A 13,453-nucleotide genomic window follows, 5' to 3' on the forward strand; every position below is an offset into this window, starting at 1 on the left:
CCAGGAAAGGTTCTACAGAGTCGTCTGGCTGGCTGATTTATACGGAATACAGCACCAGTGTAATTTCCCCAAACTGAAAGGTCGCAGCCCAGATGTTCGGTCTATAGGCCTGTCACTGCACCTCTGAGTTATGATGATCTCCATGGACAATCCACACCACATCCACATCTCATCAGACTCACTCTGATCCTCTGCACCAAAGCTGTACTCACACATATAGACTGACACCTTGTACATCTTCTATCCATGTCCTGTACAATCTGGAAGATTCTAGATCAGTGTCCTATCCCTGAGAACCTGCATCTCATTTATTATCTCCCTCAGACTAACTGCACATACGCAATGTGGACAACAGCTTATTATTATTATTATTATCATAACTTATTACTGTACAACTGTACATTGGAATAGTGTAATATTAATGTATGTCGTGTATATATGTGTATATTCAGAGTTGGTGTGTGTGTATATTTAAACAGGACTACTATCACTGAGGGAGCGCCAAGTTCAGCCAATTACAGAAAGCGATTCACTTCATCATTGTTGCTTACAAAAACTATGGACTTTGATAATTTATACCCAAATTAACCCTTAGCCAACAGGAGGGGTCGGCTTAGCAAACAGTAGCTGGGACAGTTTTTGACTCAACTAAGAAGTTTAACTAAGAGTTAAGAAGTTGTGAAGAAAAGCCATGAAATCAGTTACTATATCGTTTTAAATGGAGCAGAATTCCTATTTTTACCATGAGTTTAGCCCATCCATTCAAAATGAAGCTATAAGGAGTGTTTCAGCCCGGACTGCTTTTTGAAATAAGCACAACACAAAGAAGCCAATCAGAACAGAGATAATTTACATACAGCAGTCTTAAATGTATAGCAACATAAACAGCTTTAAGGCTGCGTTCACATTACCAGGCTGAAGTGGCATAAATCAGATTTTTTTGCCCCAGTGTGACTCAGATCCGATGTTTTTTAGAGCTGTGTGGACACAAATCTGGTCTTTGCAAATCTGACTTCAGCCACTTTCATATGTGGTCCTAGATTGGATATGTATTCGTGGCCATGTGACTTTAATGTGATGCTCATATCGAATTCATGTGCTTTTTTCCACTGCGGGTGTGTCATCATTCAGCGTTACCATGGCAGCAGCGCCGAACAGACGTTAAAGCCTGTAAACGGTGGAAAAGCAGCTCATCTCACCTCATTCTCCTCCGTCTGGCTCTAATAATGAAGCTGAGAGCTGATCAGACTTAATGATCTCGTTCTGCTCGTTAGTTTGTGCTGATGATGCAGTGATTCAGTCACGTGACGTTACTGAGTAGGAGGAGCTCATGAGGGTCACTTCAGGACGCTGGTTCGTTCACATTAATGACCGATTTGAATGACTTACCTAAACGAGTGTGAACCATCGTGTCCGAGAGACCGGATTAGAGCAAAAAAATTGGATTTGAGTAATGAGGCTTGTAATGTGAACGTAGCCTAAGCGCAACAGATCAAGAGAGGTGGGAAAATGAATGATGACTTCAATGGGCACATAAAACCACAGAAATGGACCCTTTAAAAAGCAAAGATCTTGCCGATAATCATTTAAATTATGCAGGGAGATTCACTCGAAAGAGGCCCTGAATATTCAGTTGTAACTCCTGTTAGGATGAAGCCATCTGACCCAGAAAAATACACTGCATACCTTGATGTATGTGTAATCTACTGCATTACATCTGATGCTGGAAATGATCTCCGTTTTTTCTGCCAGACATATGAAGGGGTACAGCGAGTATGTACCCGGAAGTTGCAAACAGAGGTTAAATGCTGCAACGGCTGTCCGGCACCTATCCCATCACTCCGACGCAGGGGCATCCCAGCTTGTTCGAAGCGGCATGCGCTGAGGAGTTCATTCCATGTTGCTTCGTTCAGACTGCTTCATCCTAGCCAGAGTTACCACAGAATATTCGGGGCCTCTTTCGAGTGAATCTCCTTGTAGTACATCGCCAGGTGAAACTGATCCAGCTTGAGTTGGGCTGGCAAACCCAGCTAGTCTATTCTGTCCTTGGGGATATTCATTACTCTTACATACTCCTGGCACAGACTGATGAGTGCGATGATGAATAAGCCATTAGAGCAACACTGCATTTAGCTCTTAGATACATCTCACACAGTCTCCTGTCTCAGATACCCATCTCCCCTCCAAAGGAACAGCTGGACTGTCTCTCCACCGCTGTAATATCACTTTTCCATAATCACACCGAGAGCTATACTCTACATTGACCTCCTAGAATTACTCCTAGAGTGATCGACGGATGTTTCTCACTGGCTTGAATCACACCTCCATTAAGCTTGAAATGTATCTAAACTTTCCATTAGGACGTGAAAGGTACGTGTAGCTCTAAATGGAGCACAGAGATGCCTTAATGCTGCAGGCTCTGTTCCAATGAGGCTGAGCAATGGGTCAAGCATGTAGCAGGCTGCTTGAGTGAGTCACAGTACATTAGACAGTGAGGAAGGGGGTGTTTATTCCTTGAGTGCGTGTGTGTGTGTGTGTGTGTGTGTGTACATGCATGTGTATATATGAGTGAGACAATGACAGATTAGCATGGCATTTTAAAGGAATATAAAAGCCTGAACCCTCAAAATGGAGAAAAACATGATTAACTTGTAAAGGAAGTTCATATAAAAATACTTTAATATTCTGACCATTTCTGTTGGTCTGTTTTTGCACCAGACTGCAAAGGCTAAGTGCAGTTTTCAAATCACAGAGTATATGATCTGAAATTTGCCCACTGCAACATACTTTTGTCCATTTTCATAGATTACAGTACGTCATAAAAGCAGCGTCCCAATCCAGGAGCTGCATCCTTCAGAGGCTGCATTTGAAGGCCGACTGCACCACAGTGACGCGACTACGCTGTCCCATTTCGAAGGCTCCTCCATAAGCGGCCGAGAAATGTGTTCTTCTTTTCCATGGCAACAAAGGATCCCAATGGGTGGATCCAAGATATCCCGAGTGCCAGCGAGGATTCGAGAACATGCTGGCGTCGAAGGAGTGAACGGCGGCTGAGGAGTCACTTTACTGGGTTTAAACCGAGTCGAATGGCGAACGATGCAGATGTTAAAAATGTGGTCTGAAGCAAAACTTACACTAACATTTTGTTTTGATTTAGGGAGCAAAGAGCAGACAGAGAGAAGCATCTCCAGCTCTAAAAAAAATAATTAAAATCAAAGTTTCCGTCTTTAAAGAACTTTAAAGGAACTTGACAGGAGCGGAGTTCCGTAAGGCCGGGAACAAAGACGCAAGGAAATCCGCCGTAGAGCAGACCGTCTCATTTCGGTTCAGCCTCTGTGGGTCTCCGCAGCCTTCGAAGGATGCAGCCCCTGAATTGGGACACTGGAAATGTGTCAGAAAGCACATAAGCAAGTCTATTAGGCACTAAGCTTTATGCAGTCTGGAGTCATAAGTGTGATGATTTATGCACGCAGCTTTGCATTAATGCTGATTTGTTGGGTATAAACTGCCATTATTTGTTAGCTACATTACTTCAGTCAGTAGAGATGGGCATTTCAGTCAAATTTGAAATTCATAATAGCCATTATTTAAAAACAAATCAATTCAGGCTGCCAGCCTGTGGCTTCCAGGGCCGCCTAATGTCTCTGAGGGCCAATGTTATCTCTCTATTACTGCATTACAGGGCCCATTATTAATTTTTACATGACCATTTTCCACCTTCTCTTTATCTCTTACAATTAAATAGGCTGTTTTTAAGACTGATGTATGTAAATGAGCTCCGTTCTGATTGCCCTGTATTGTGCATCTGAGCGAAAAAGATGAATTCAGCTCAGGTTTAGACGGCGTGGACTGAAGAGTAAATGGTAGGTTTTGAAACTGTGACTGTTTACATATTGCTTCAAACTAATTTACTGCAAAACAAACAAACAAAAAAAACAAACAACACACATTTCCATGATATGGGCACTTTAAATTAAAACCAGAACCAGACCAAAAAAAAATAATACAATGATTTTATCTGAAGCCAAACCTGATTCCACTGAGCTGCAGGAGAACAGTACTGCAGTAATGACTGCAGCTCATCACAGAAATGACCGTAAGCATGACCTCAGAAAAACTGACAGACATAATCACACAAGTAAGGCTGGAAACGAAAGGCTGCTGGCTCTAATTTAATCCTTTTTATGGTTTTTGTCTCAGGCTGAAACTGCACAGGTCACACTAGTCGAGTTGTGAGCCTGTCAACATGCAACTGGAGTCCAAGTTGCTGACATGAGCTTCAGTTTCTGATCTTAGTTATTTCTCAAAATTACTTAAAATTACGCACATTTTATGCTCAACTAAAGAATTCCTTTTGCAGCTTTATTTGTGTTTCTGGAAACTCACAGTGTGGCTCTGGCCTCTGGCTGCATTTGGGGACCTGGTACGATGGTGGGTTTCAGAGGGAATTTCACAGATTTTCCAAAATTTCTGCACAATTAAACGCTTAAGATGTGAACATCGTCATTCAGAGTGGTTTGAATTGAACCGCTCATTTCTAGAGAAACAGTGGTGGTAGTAGGAACCAGACATCTGAAGAATTTACTGCCTCTAAAAGATTATTATATAAAGTGGTTACAAATACGCCGCTTGACGTCTGAGACACTGTTTATGACTTTTGGCCTAAAACACAAAGCAAAACAGCCCCTAAAGAAATTTCTTTTTCAGATTTACAACTTTCATCATCATCAACATCACATATAAAAGTCAGGGTAACAGTTATTTTGGATGGTCCACTATAGATGCTTTGTAGACGCTCAGTATATTTTTAAGCAACACGCAACTAAGTGTGTATTAAATGCAAGTGAACTTGAAACTGAGCGCGGAAGATTCTGTTAAATCTGAACCCTAACCTCAGGGCAAAACCTACAAATATGGCTGTAAATTTGTCTCAGTATGTGCTAATGTCATAATATAGACTAAAAAAATAAAATATAAATGAAAACAGTCTTACGTTGCTCTGCGTTAAGCTTTTGCTCAGCTATAGCGGCTTTTCTCGCATCTCCAGCAGGAAACTTTTCCACAGAAGTAGAAGTTTCTTGTAAAAGGCTGAAGTCGCTTCTCATTCGCAGCTGCTTGTTTGAATTTTCCTGTTACACCTTAAGTATCAGGAAACCAGCTGGAGTGATTATAAAAGTCCATTGGGCCCCTAATTATCGATGGTCATCTTAAATCTTGACCAGCAGTCTGATCTTCAGGGTTAATGGGTGAGTTGGCAGTTCTACATGAACTCCAGTGTTTAAGATAATTTACAACTGTTGAAGGATCTGCGGAGCTTTATTTTACTGCAAAGGAGGATTATTTTATTTTTATATACAAATCTCATTGTACTGTGCATTGTACATTGTACCCATCACCACCACTGTAAAGAAATCTGAGTTGGTAAGCTTCTCTAGAACAAAGAATTTCACATCAAACCACTCTGGATGACTCTGTTTACATCTCAACCACTGAATTACACCGAAATGGACTGAAAATTGATGGAATTCCCTTCTGAAGATCTTAGTAAATTATTCCTTTAAATGTGTGTGTATGTAGCGGTTGTGTGTACCTCTCTATGCGGACAGGGGTAAAGAAGCGGATACGTATGAAGTCTCCAGCTACAGGCGTGAACGCCCAGAAGAAATCTTCTCCCAGGTAGGCCTTCTCCAGCGTGAAGTGCTGGTACGTCTTCAGACTGGTAGTGACCTCCGCTAACGGGTTAGCATGACCTTTATGGAGAGTCTGCTTCCCAAAGTCCTTGTCCTACAGACAGAGAGAGAGAGAGAGAGAGAGAGAGAGAGAGAGAGAGAGAGAGAGAGAGAGAGAGAGAGAGAGACAGAAATAGAGAGAGAGACAGAGAGAGAAAGAGAGAGAGAGCGCGAGAGAGAGAGACAGGGGGGTGGAAAGAGAGAGAGAGCGCGAGAGAGAGAGAATTTCATATTTCATGGATGAGGCAGAAGTGAAGGACAACAACGTCTTAGAAATACCTGCAGCATTAAATAGAAAACCGAGATAGTGGAAGAGAAAGACAGTGAGTAAATATAGAGGCAGAGATAAGGCAGGTAAATAAGAACAGACTGACAGAGCAAGTATAAGATACCGGTGGAGAGGGGTGGGCGGGGTGGAGAGGGGTGGGTGGGGTGGAGAGGGGTGGACGGGGTGGAGAGGGGTGGACGGGGTGGGCGGGGTGGGATGGGCACGGCAGTAAACGGCAAGCTTCGCCCTCAGGTTAAGATTCGTGATCAGCAGGCAGCTCACAGAGGAAAGGGAAATCAATATTACCTTGCGCAGGCAGGGTCATTCAGACACTGACCGCCACAGTGATTCTCTCAGCCAGGCGAGAGGAGGATATAGTGAACAAATAATACATCAGTGTCTTTTTATCTGTCTCCCAAAGCAGGCCTGTGGCAATCACAGCACCCAGCAGGGCCTCTCGGCTGAAGCGGTAACACTTGCTCATGTTTTTTATACAGCATCAGGACACGGGGTCATACATACAATACTGTGCAAGTCAGAGACCAAGCATTTTATTTATTTTCCCGACAAAATGGCCATTACATACATTTTTTATGTAGATCTACTTGCATAACAAAGGGAAAGGTTAAAGGAAAAACAGGTGTTTCTGTCCATCCTTCCACTGTGAGGAGACAGCTCAACGCTATGGGTCTGAAAGGATGTGTAGCTGTCAAGAAGCTCTGACTGAGAAAAGGAAATAGGCAAAAAAGAAGAATATTTGCAAACAAAGCAGCTGCTGGTGCTCTCATAAAAATGGACTGACCATCCCAGAGTCCAGATCTCAACATCACTGAATATGTTTTTTTTTTGTACCATGAGAAGCAGAAAATGCAACCAACTCTTTTTTTTTTTTTGGCCAGTATTCCTTGCCTACACCACCACCCCGTCTTTTACGGGGACATAAATTTTTCTTTTTCTTTTCACTACTACTTGTTTCTACACACACTGTCCATTTTATCAGCTCCACTTACTATATAGATGCACTTTGTAGTTCTACAATGACAAACTGTACAAACACTGTGTCCACTCACTGTCCACTCTATTAGACACTCCTACCTTGTCGGTCCACCTTGTAGGTGTAAAGTCAGAGACGACAGCTCAGCTGCTGCTGCACAGTTTGTGTTGGTCATCCTCTAGTTCTTCATCAGTGCCCACAGGACGCTGTCGGCTGGATATTTTTGGTTGGTGGACTGTTCTCAGTCCAGCAGTGACACTGAGGTGTTTAAAAACTCCAGCAGCACTGCTGTGTCTGATCCACTCAGACCAGCACAACACACACTAACACACCACCACCGGGTCATTCTCAGCAGTACTGAGAATGATCTACCACCCAAATAGTACCTGTTCTGTGAGGGTCCATGGGGGTCCTGACCACTGAAGAACAGGGTAACAGAGTATCAGAGAAACAGATGGACTACAGTCTGTAACTGTAGAACTACAGAGTGCAGCTATACGGTCAGTGGAGCTGATAAGATGGACAGTGACTGTAGAAACAGTAGTTTCTCTATCTCGGTGTCTGCAGTGACTGTGTTTCTAGCAGTATCTGAGCTCAGGACCGTCTTTTCTCTAAGCTACTGGTAACTAGCAAAGATACTTTCTCTAGATTGACAAAGCACTTCTTGTAAGTCGCTCTGGATAAGAGCGTCTGCTAAACGCTGTAAATGTAAATGAGGTGGTCAGAATGTTACGCCTGATCGGTGTAAATACAGTACAGTGTGAAAGTTTTAGGCATCGTGAGTTTATCACAATATACATTAGAATAAAGTTGTATTCATAATTCAAATAAACAGAAAAACAATAAAAAGGAACAAGAATTTCTTGGGTCCATATTTTTCCTCGACGCCTTCACAGCCGCCACAGAGACTCGTTAATATCATCAATTACATCATGAGCTCAATTTACTGAGCACTGCTTGTTCAAACCAGGAGCCACAAAATCACTATATATATATATATATATATATATATATATATATATATATATATATAAATCATTATTAATTAATATTCTATAATTTTTGTTTGTTCAAATATTAACACTTTTCTCAGATAAGTACACAAATAAATAGATTTTGTCTTCTATAAATAGATGTATCTTGTGTGCCTAAGACTTTTGCACAGTACTTTGTATGTATATATATATATATATATATATATATATATATGCAATTTGTTCTACTGAGGGGCACAATACAGTGCCGACCTGGCAACATTACAGTGAACTCGCTGGACTTTTGCTTTCTGAGCCACTTGTTTCTCCCACAGGAAGCCCAGGTCTCTCTGTAGGACTCCAATTATCTTTGAACAGATTTTTACACCATCATTCAGGCCAACGTTTGTCATGGGAAACAGAAGATTGGAATACAGTGTATAGAGTGTTAGACTGGAGGGGTTTCAGATCTGTCCTCCCCACCAAACCTCAGTTGTTCCATAACTCCTTTCGATTGCTGTTTTTTGATTGGAAATGAAGTGAATGGGGGGGCGGGGGGTCTCTGACTTTCACACAGCACCGTATGTTTCACATCCATACATCTATCGGGCCATTTTGTCCTGAAAGTATCCTAAAACAAGTACACAAATACACACAAACACACCTTGAGCTTCTGGATCTTTCCAGCGAGAGAAGAGTGGGTTCCCACATGCTGGAAGAGCGAGGGCTTGAAGCGGATCCGCAGGTTCGCCTTCTGCCTGTCGCAGTGTTTCTGTAAAAATAAATAAATAAGCAAACAAAACAAAACAAAACAAAAAAAAAAACCACTCTCTACATGATCTCTACCGGAGCGCAGCAGCAGCAATCTGATAAACAGATTCATTTCTAAATGGGTTTTTAATTATTCATCCGTACAGGTGTTGTCTTCCAAAACGTTGCTGTAGCGCATCTCCTCCACGCCTCCTCTCATGCGCACAGCCTGCAACTACATCTTGTCAAAGTATCACCCACACAGAGCTGTCAAGCACCTCAACATGCTTGAATGAGAAAGCTAAACACCTGCAGCTGCTGTCCAACCATGGCGACGGGGCAGTACACCAGCGGGTGCTATCAATAGAGGAACATCGTCATTTTTCACTCTGTTCTCTCCAAAACCAACTGACATTAGCAAAAACATAAAGATTATGCAGTGACTTCACTGGTAAAAGGAAAGGATTTTGAACAGATGCATTTTTGACAACCAGGGCTGGTTAGTAATGGAATACATGTAACAGTGTTACGTGATCAGACTATCACAGGAACTGCCCCAGTGACCGTCTCATACCTTTATTTCTGAGATTGTACCATAGTGCTGGAAATCCCAGCAATAAAATGCTGATAACTCTTTAAGAAAGAGTCACACTCCATAATGAGATTATTTTGAACAACCAAACATAACATTGGCAATAAGGAGTGTTAATAACAAAACCAATGACTACATACACTGTGAAAAGTGACTCGTCAGACCTACCTAAAAAAAAATACTTTATGTGGTAACAAGTAAATGAACTAGTTTTATTCAACCTAAATAAATACGTTAAACTAGTTAATTTACTTGTTATCACATGAAGTATTTTTTTAGGCAGATCTGATGAGCCGCTTTTTAAAGTGTAGTGATTGAAGTGTAGTAGTAGCGCTACATTTTACATTCTGGTACCTGGCGTTCAAACCGCTGCATAGTTTGAACCCCAGAGCTCTGTGCTGCATTTGGACAAACTTTATATGTGGCATTGTTAGAGGATACCACCTCTGCCACATTTAAATTTGTGAAATTTCTGGCCTGCTAGACCTGCCCCAGTCAACTGTAAGTGCTATTATTGTGATACAAGCCTCAGTTCACTGTGCAATGCCCGCTGTCGACTGAAGTGAAGAGAATTCCATATTAACACCCATGGTTTTGGACTGAGATGTCCAACACACTCATTTAGGTGTCCACATACTTTTGTCACACACAGGATACAGTGCCCTGTAAGGTAGGTGGAGCTCATAAAGTGGTCAGTAAGTTGAAGTCCAAGGTTACAGCAAGTAAGACAGTGAGCGATGTAATAGAGAGTGACTATAATGAGAAATCAGTCTAGACTCCAGTAATTATAACATTATGCCTAATAATGACTAATGATCATGAGGATAATTCAGCAAAGGAGTGACTCAGTGTGGACGGGGAGAGAGCGAGAGACAGAGGGACAGACAGTGTGCGTCCATGTGAGAGAGAAAACATACCGCATCCTTCTCTGGGTTGCACACCTTCACCCACATGATGTGGTCCAGCAGCCAGTCAATAGGCTTGTCCTTATAGAACATCAGCATGAACTCCACTATGAGAGACAGGTCCAGCGCCTTAAACATCTTACCTGCAACGACAAAAACCCAGCACACACGGTCACCTTACAGAGCATGATGTCACCTACATGAGACAGTCGGCCCAAATCACATCATCACAGAGTGACTCATCCTTTCTGAAAATAGAGCTGCTGCTGGAAGTCACAATTTTTTTATGGGAATATATAAACCTTAACTCCAGAGAGTGTTGGGACAGTATATGAGCTGCAGGTAAAGGCAGAAAGCAGTGATATGTTCATCCACATTAACCTAAAAAAGCCAGGGCAGTAGCAACTTGAGTCTAAGAACATTTTGAAATGCTAAAAAAAAATGATGCAATTGTTCTTAGGTTTGAAAACATCATCTAGAACAGGCCAAGTCCTTTCTAAGCAAGGATGGATTGACACTCGCCACATTGCCAAAACATGTTCTAGCAAATAATCCAACAGTTTAAGAACACCAGGCCTAATTCATCAACCAGAAATCTCGTCTTAAAGTCCACTTCTAGTGGGGCTTGAACATTTGTGAACCCTTTAGAATTTGACCTAAAGCCAGAGAACCTGTAGAGATGAGAATTATCACTCTGTAATGTCTTCCAGGTTTCTTAAACCCTAGAGGGCGCTCCTGAGTGAGTCCAGAATGAATGCGTTGAAACGGAGCATTTGAGAAAAATCATAATTTCTAAATACTTTTCTAAATACTAAATAGTTTAATAAATAGTTTCTAAATACTACATTTTTAATGTAACAGAACAGCATAAAATATTTGGTAACACTTTATTTGAAGGCTACCTACATAAGGGCTTTATGACGCATTCATAAGCAATGAATAATGTGTTTATGAAGCACTACTTGAACATTTATTAAGTGCTTATGTTTTCGCAACCTGACATAAGATGTTTTATGAAATAAATGACATTATACTGACATAATAAGAATAAAAGTTGAACATATTTACAGCACTAAACATTTAAAACACTATACATAACTATTTATGTCAGCATTCTTAAGACGACATTGTACTGATATCAGGTTAAATATGCCTGGAAACCACCCCCTCTTCCCTCCATGGCATGGATAAGATGATTGATGCAATTATGTATAGGGTTTAAATATGTTTAGTGCTGTAAATATGTTCAATGTTTATTCTTATTATGTCAGTACAATATCATTTATTTCATAAAACATCTTATGTCAGGTTGCGAGAACCGACATAAGCACTTAATAAATGTTCAAGTAGTGCTTCATAAACACATTATTCAGTGCTTATGAATGCGTCATAAAGCCCTTATGTAGGTAGCCTTCAAATAAAGTGTTACCAAATATTTTAACACTACTCATATTTTAAGAGCTTTTAAACTTGAGTTATAAGAGTTTAAAACCGTGCCTAATGTAGGGCCATGATGTCAGCGAGCGTGAACAGCCAATGAGCTGCTCCGCTCACCAACCTATCAGCACTCAGTAGCAGTAATGTTAGCGTCCTGCTGCCCAAAAACCATTTGCTGTAGATAAAAGGAAACATACAGGTGAGATTTCTTTAGTTTTTTAGTGAAATCCATCCTTCCAGTTTCTAAAATTAAAAGAAAGTTCTGGGCAAGTGATTAGAAACTATTTTAACTTTTTGGTTTTAGCCGTTGAGCTCCATTCACTCCCATTCATTGAGGACTTGCTTGTGGGCGCCCCCTGCTGTTTAGCAGTCCTGTTTTTGATATAATGGGCGAAATAGGAAGTGGCCAGGCTGCTCATAAAATGGCTCTGCTAAAAGTCCTAATCATAGATAAACAAATAAAACAAATGAGACAAAAATAAGAGACTTTGTCACTTCTTTATTGAGGACAATGATCCAATATTTCATATCTGTGAGGAGCAAAAGTATGTGAGCCTTTGCTTTCAGTATCTGGTGTGACCCTCTTGTGCAGCAATAACTGCAACTAAACGTTTCCAGTAACTGTGGGTTAGTTCTGCACATCGGCTCGGTGAAGTTTTAGCCCAGCTTCAGCTCTGATATGTTGGCGGTTTCATCTAATGAACTGCTGCTTTAGGTCCTTCCACAACATTGCTATAGGATTATGGTCTGGATTTGATCATCTAACGTAGTATTCATTAGGACCTTTCCCAAGAACAAATTTAAGAAAAAACTTAAAGATTTTTGGATGAATGTGGCCCAAAGTTCCTCAACAAATGATTACTAGGATTTTTCACCCTCTATGGTGCATAATATCATCAAAACTTCAGGGAATCCAGAGAAATCTCTGTGCACAAAGGGTGGGGCCAAAAGCCACAAGTGAATGCCGCTTTGACCCCTCAGATGGCACAATATGAAAAACCTGCACGGGGCTCCCGAGTGACGCATCTATCTAAGCGCTGGCCCTAACATCGAGAGTTCGATCCATGGTGATGTGACAGCTGTCCGTGGCCAGGAGTCCAATTGGCCTCGCTCTCTCTAGGTGGGTAGGAAGGCGCCCCCTTCTCCCCCATTACCCAACACGATGGTGCTCAGTGCAAGTGTCCGTCAGCTTTCCTCCGAGCGTCTTTGGCTGTCCAGTGATGTTGCGTGAGCGGTAGTTCGAAAAGATGCGGTTCTGCTTCACAGGTGGAATTGGAGACAACTAAATTGGGAAGAAAATCGGGGCATGCATGGGCTCGAGAAGACTTTGACAAACTCATAGTTTATCTCTCCATTGACAAAAACAAGACTGCACTCATGCATAGTGGACATCATATGTTGTCAACAACCACAAATGCTGGAGACTTTCTGGGCTCAAGCTCTTCTGAAATGGACTGCTGCATGGTGGAAATGCATGCTTATCTGATGAGCCTTTCAGATGGAACTAATGGACATCCTGTTCTCCAGCCTAAGAAGAACCATCCAGATTGTTACCAGCATAAAGTTCAAAAGCCATTTTTAATAAACGTGCAGTGCTTCTCAAGTCCAGCTACCAAATATAGCATTCAGTGAATGTGTTATGGACAGACTGGAGTCAATTTCCAAGGCAAACCTTTAAGACGAGAGAGAAGCTGATTTCCAAGATCCTATACGACCCCCTCACCTCCTGCCTGAAAGGTTCATAATGAGCTTTTTTAAATTAATAAAGGTTGACTGAGCGCTTCCAGTCAAATTCTCTTCCGTC

General features: G+C 41.5%; 1 protein-coding gene across 3 annotated transcripts in view; it reads right to left on the reverse strand.

The window, feature by feature from the left end:
* mgat4b (alpha-1,3-mannosyl-glycoprotein 4-beta-N-acetylglucosaminyltransferase B) overlaps positions 1-13,453 on the reverse strand; it is a 216,097-nt gene that overhangs the window by 18,789 nt on the left and 183,855 nt on the right. For all 3 annotated transcript variants that reach the window (XM_037540557.1, XM_037540558.1, XM_037540559.1), the window contains 3 exons: positions 10,225-10,355; positions 8,630-8,737; positions 5,591-5,784 (listed from right to left, as the gene is read on the reverse strand). In XM_037540557.1, coding sequence (XP_037396454.1) covers positions 5,591-5,784; positions 8,630-8,737; positions 10,225-10,355 — 433 coding nt within the window. The remainder of the gene's footprint in view (positions 1-5,590; positions 5,785-8,629; positions 8,738-10,224; positions 10,356-13,453) is intronic.

Source organism: Pygocentrus nattereri, chromosome 8 (genome assembly GCF_015220715.1).
Source record: "Pygocentrus nattereri isolate fPygNat1 chromosome 8, fPygNat1.pri, whole genome shotgun sequence".
NCBI lineage: Eukaryota > Metazoa > Chordata > Actinopteri > Characiformes > Serrasalmidae > Pygocentrus > Pygocentrus nattereri.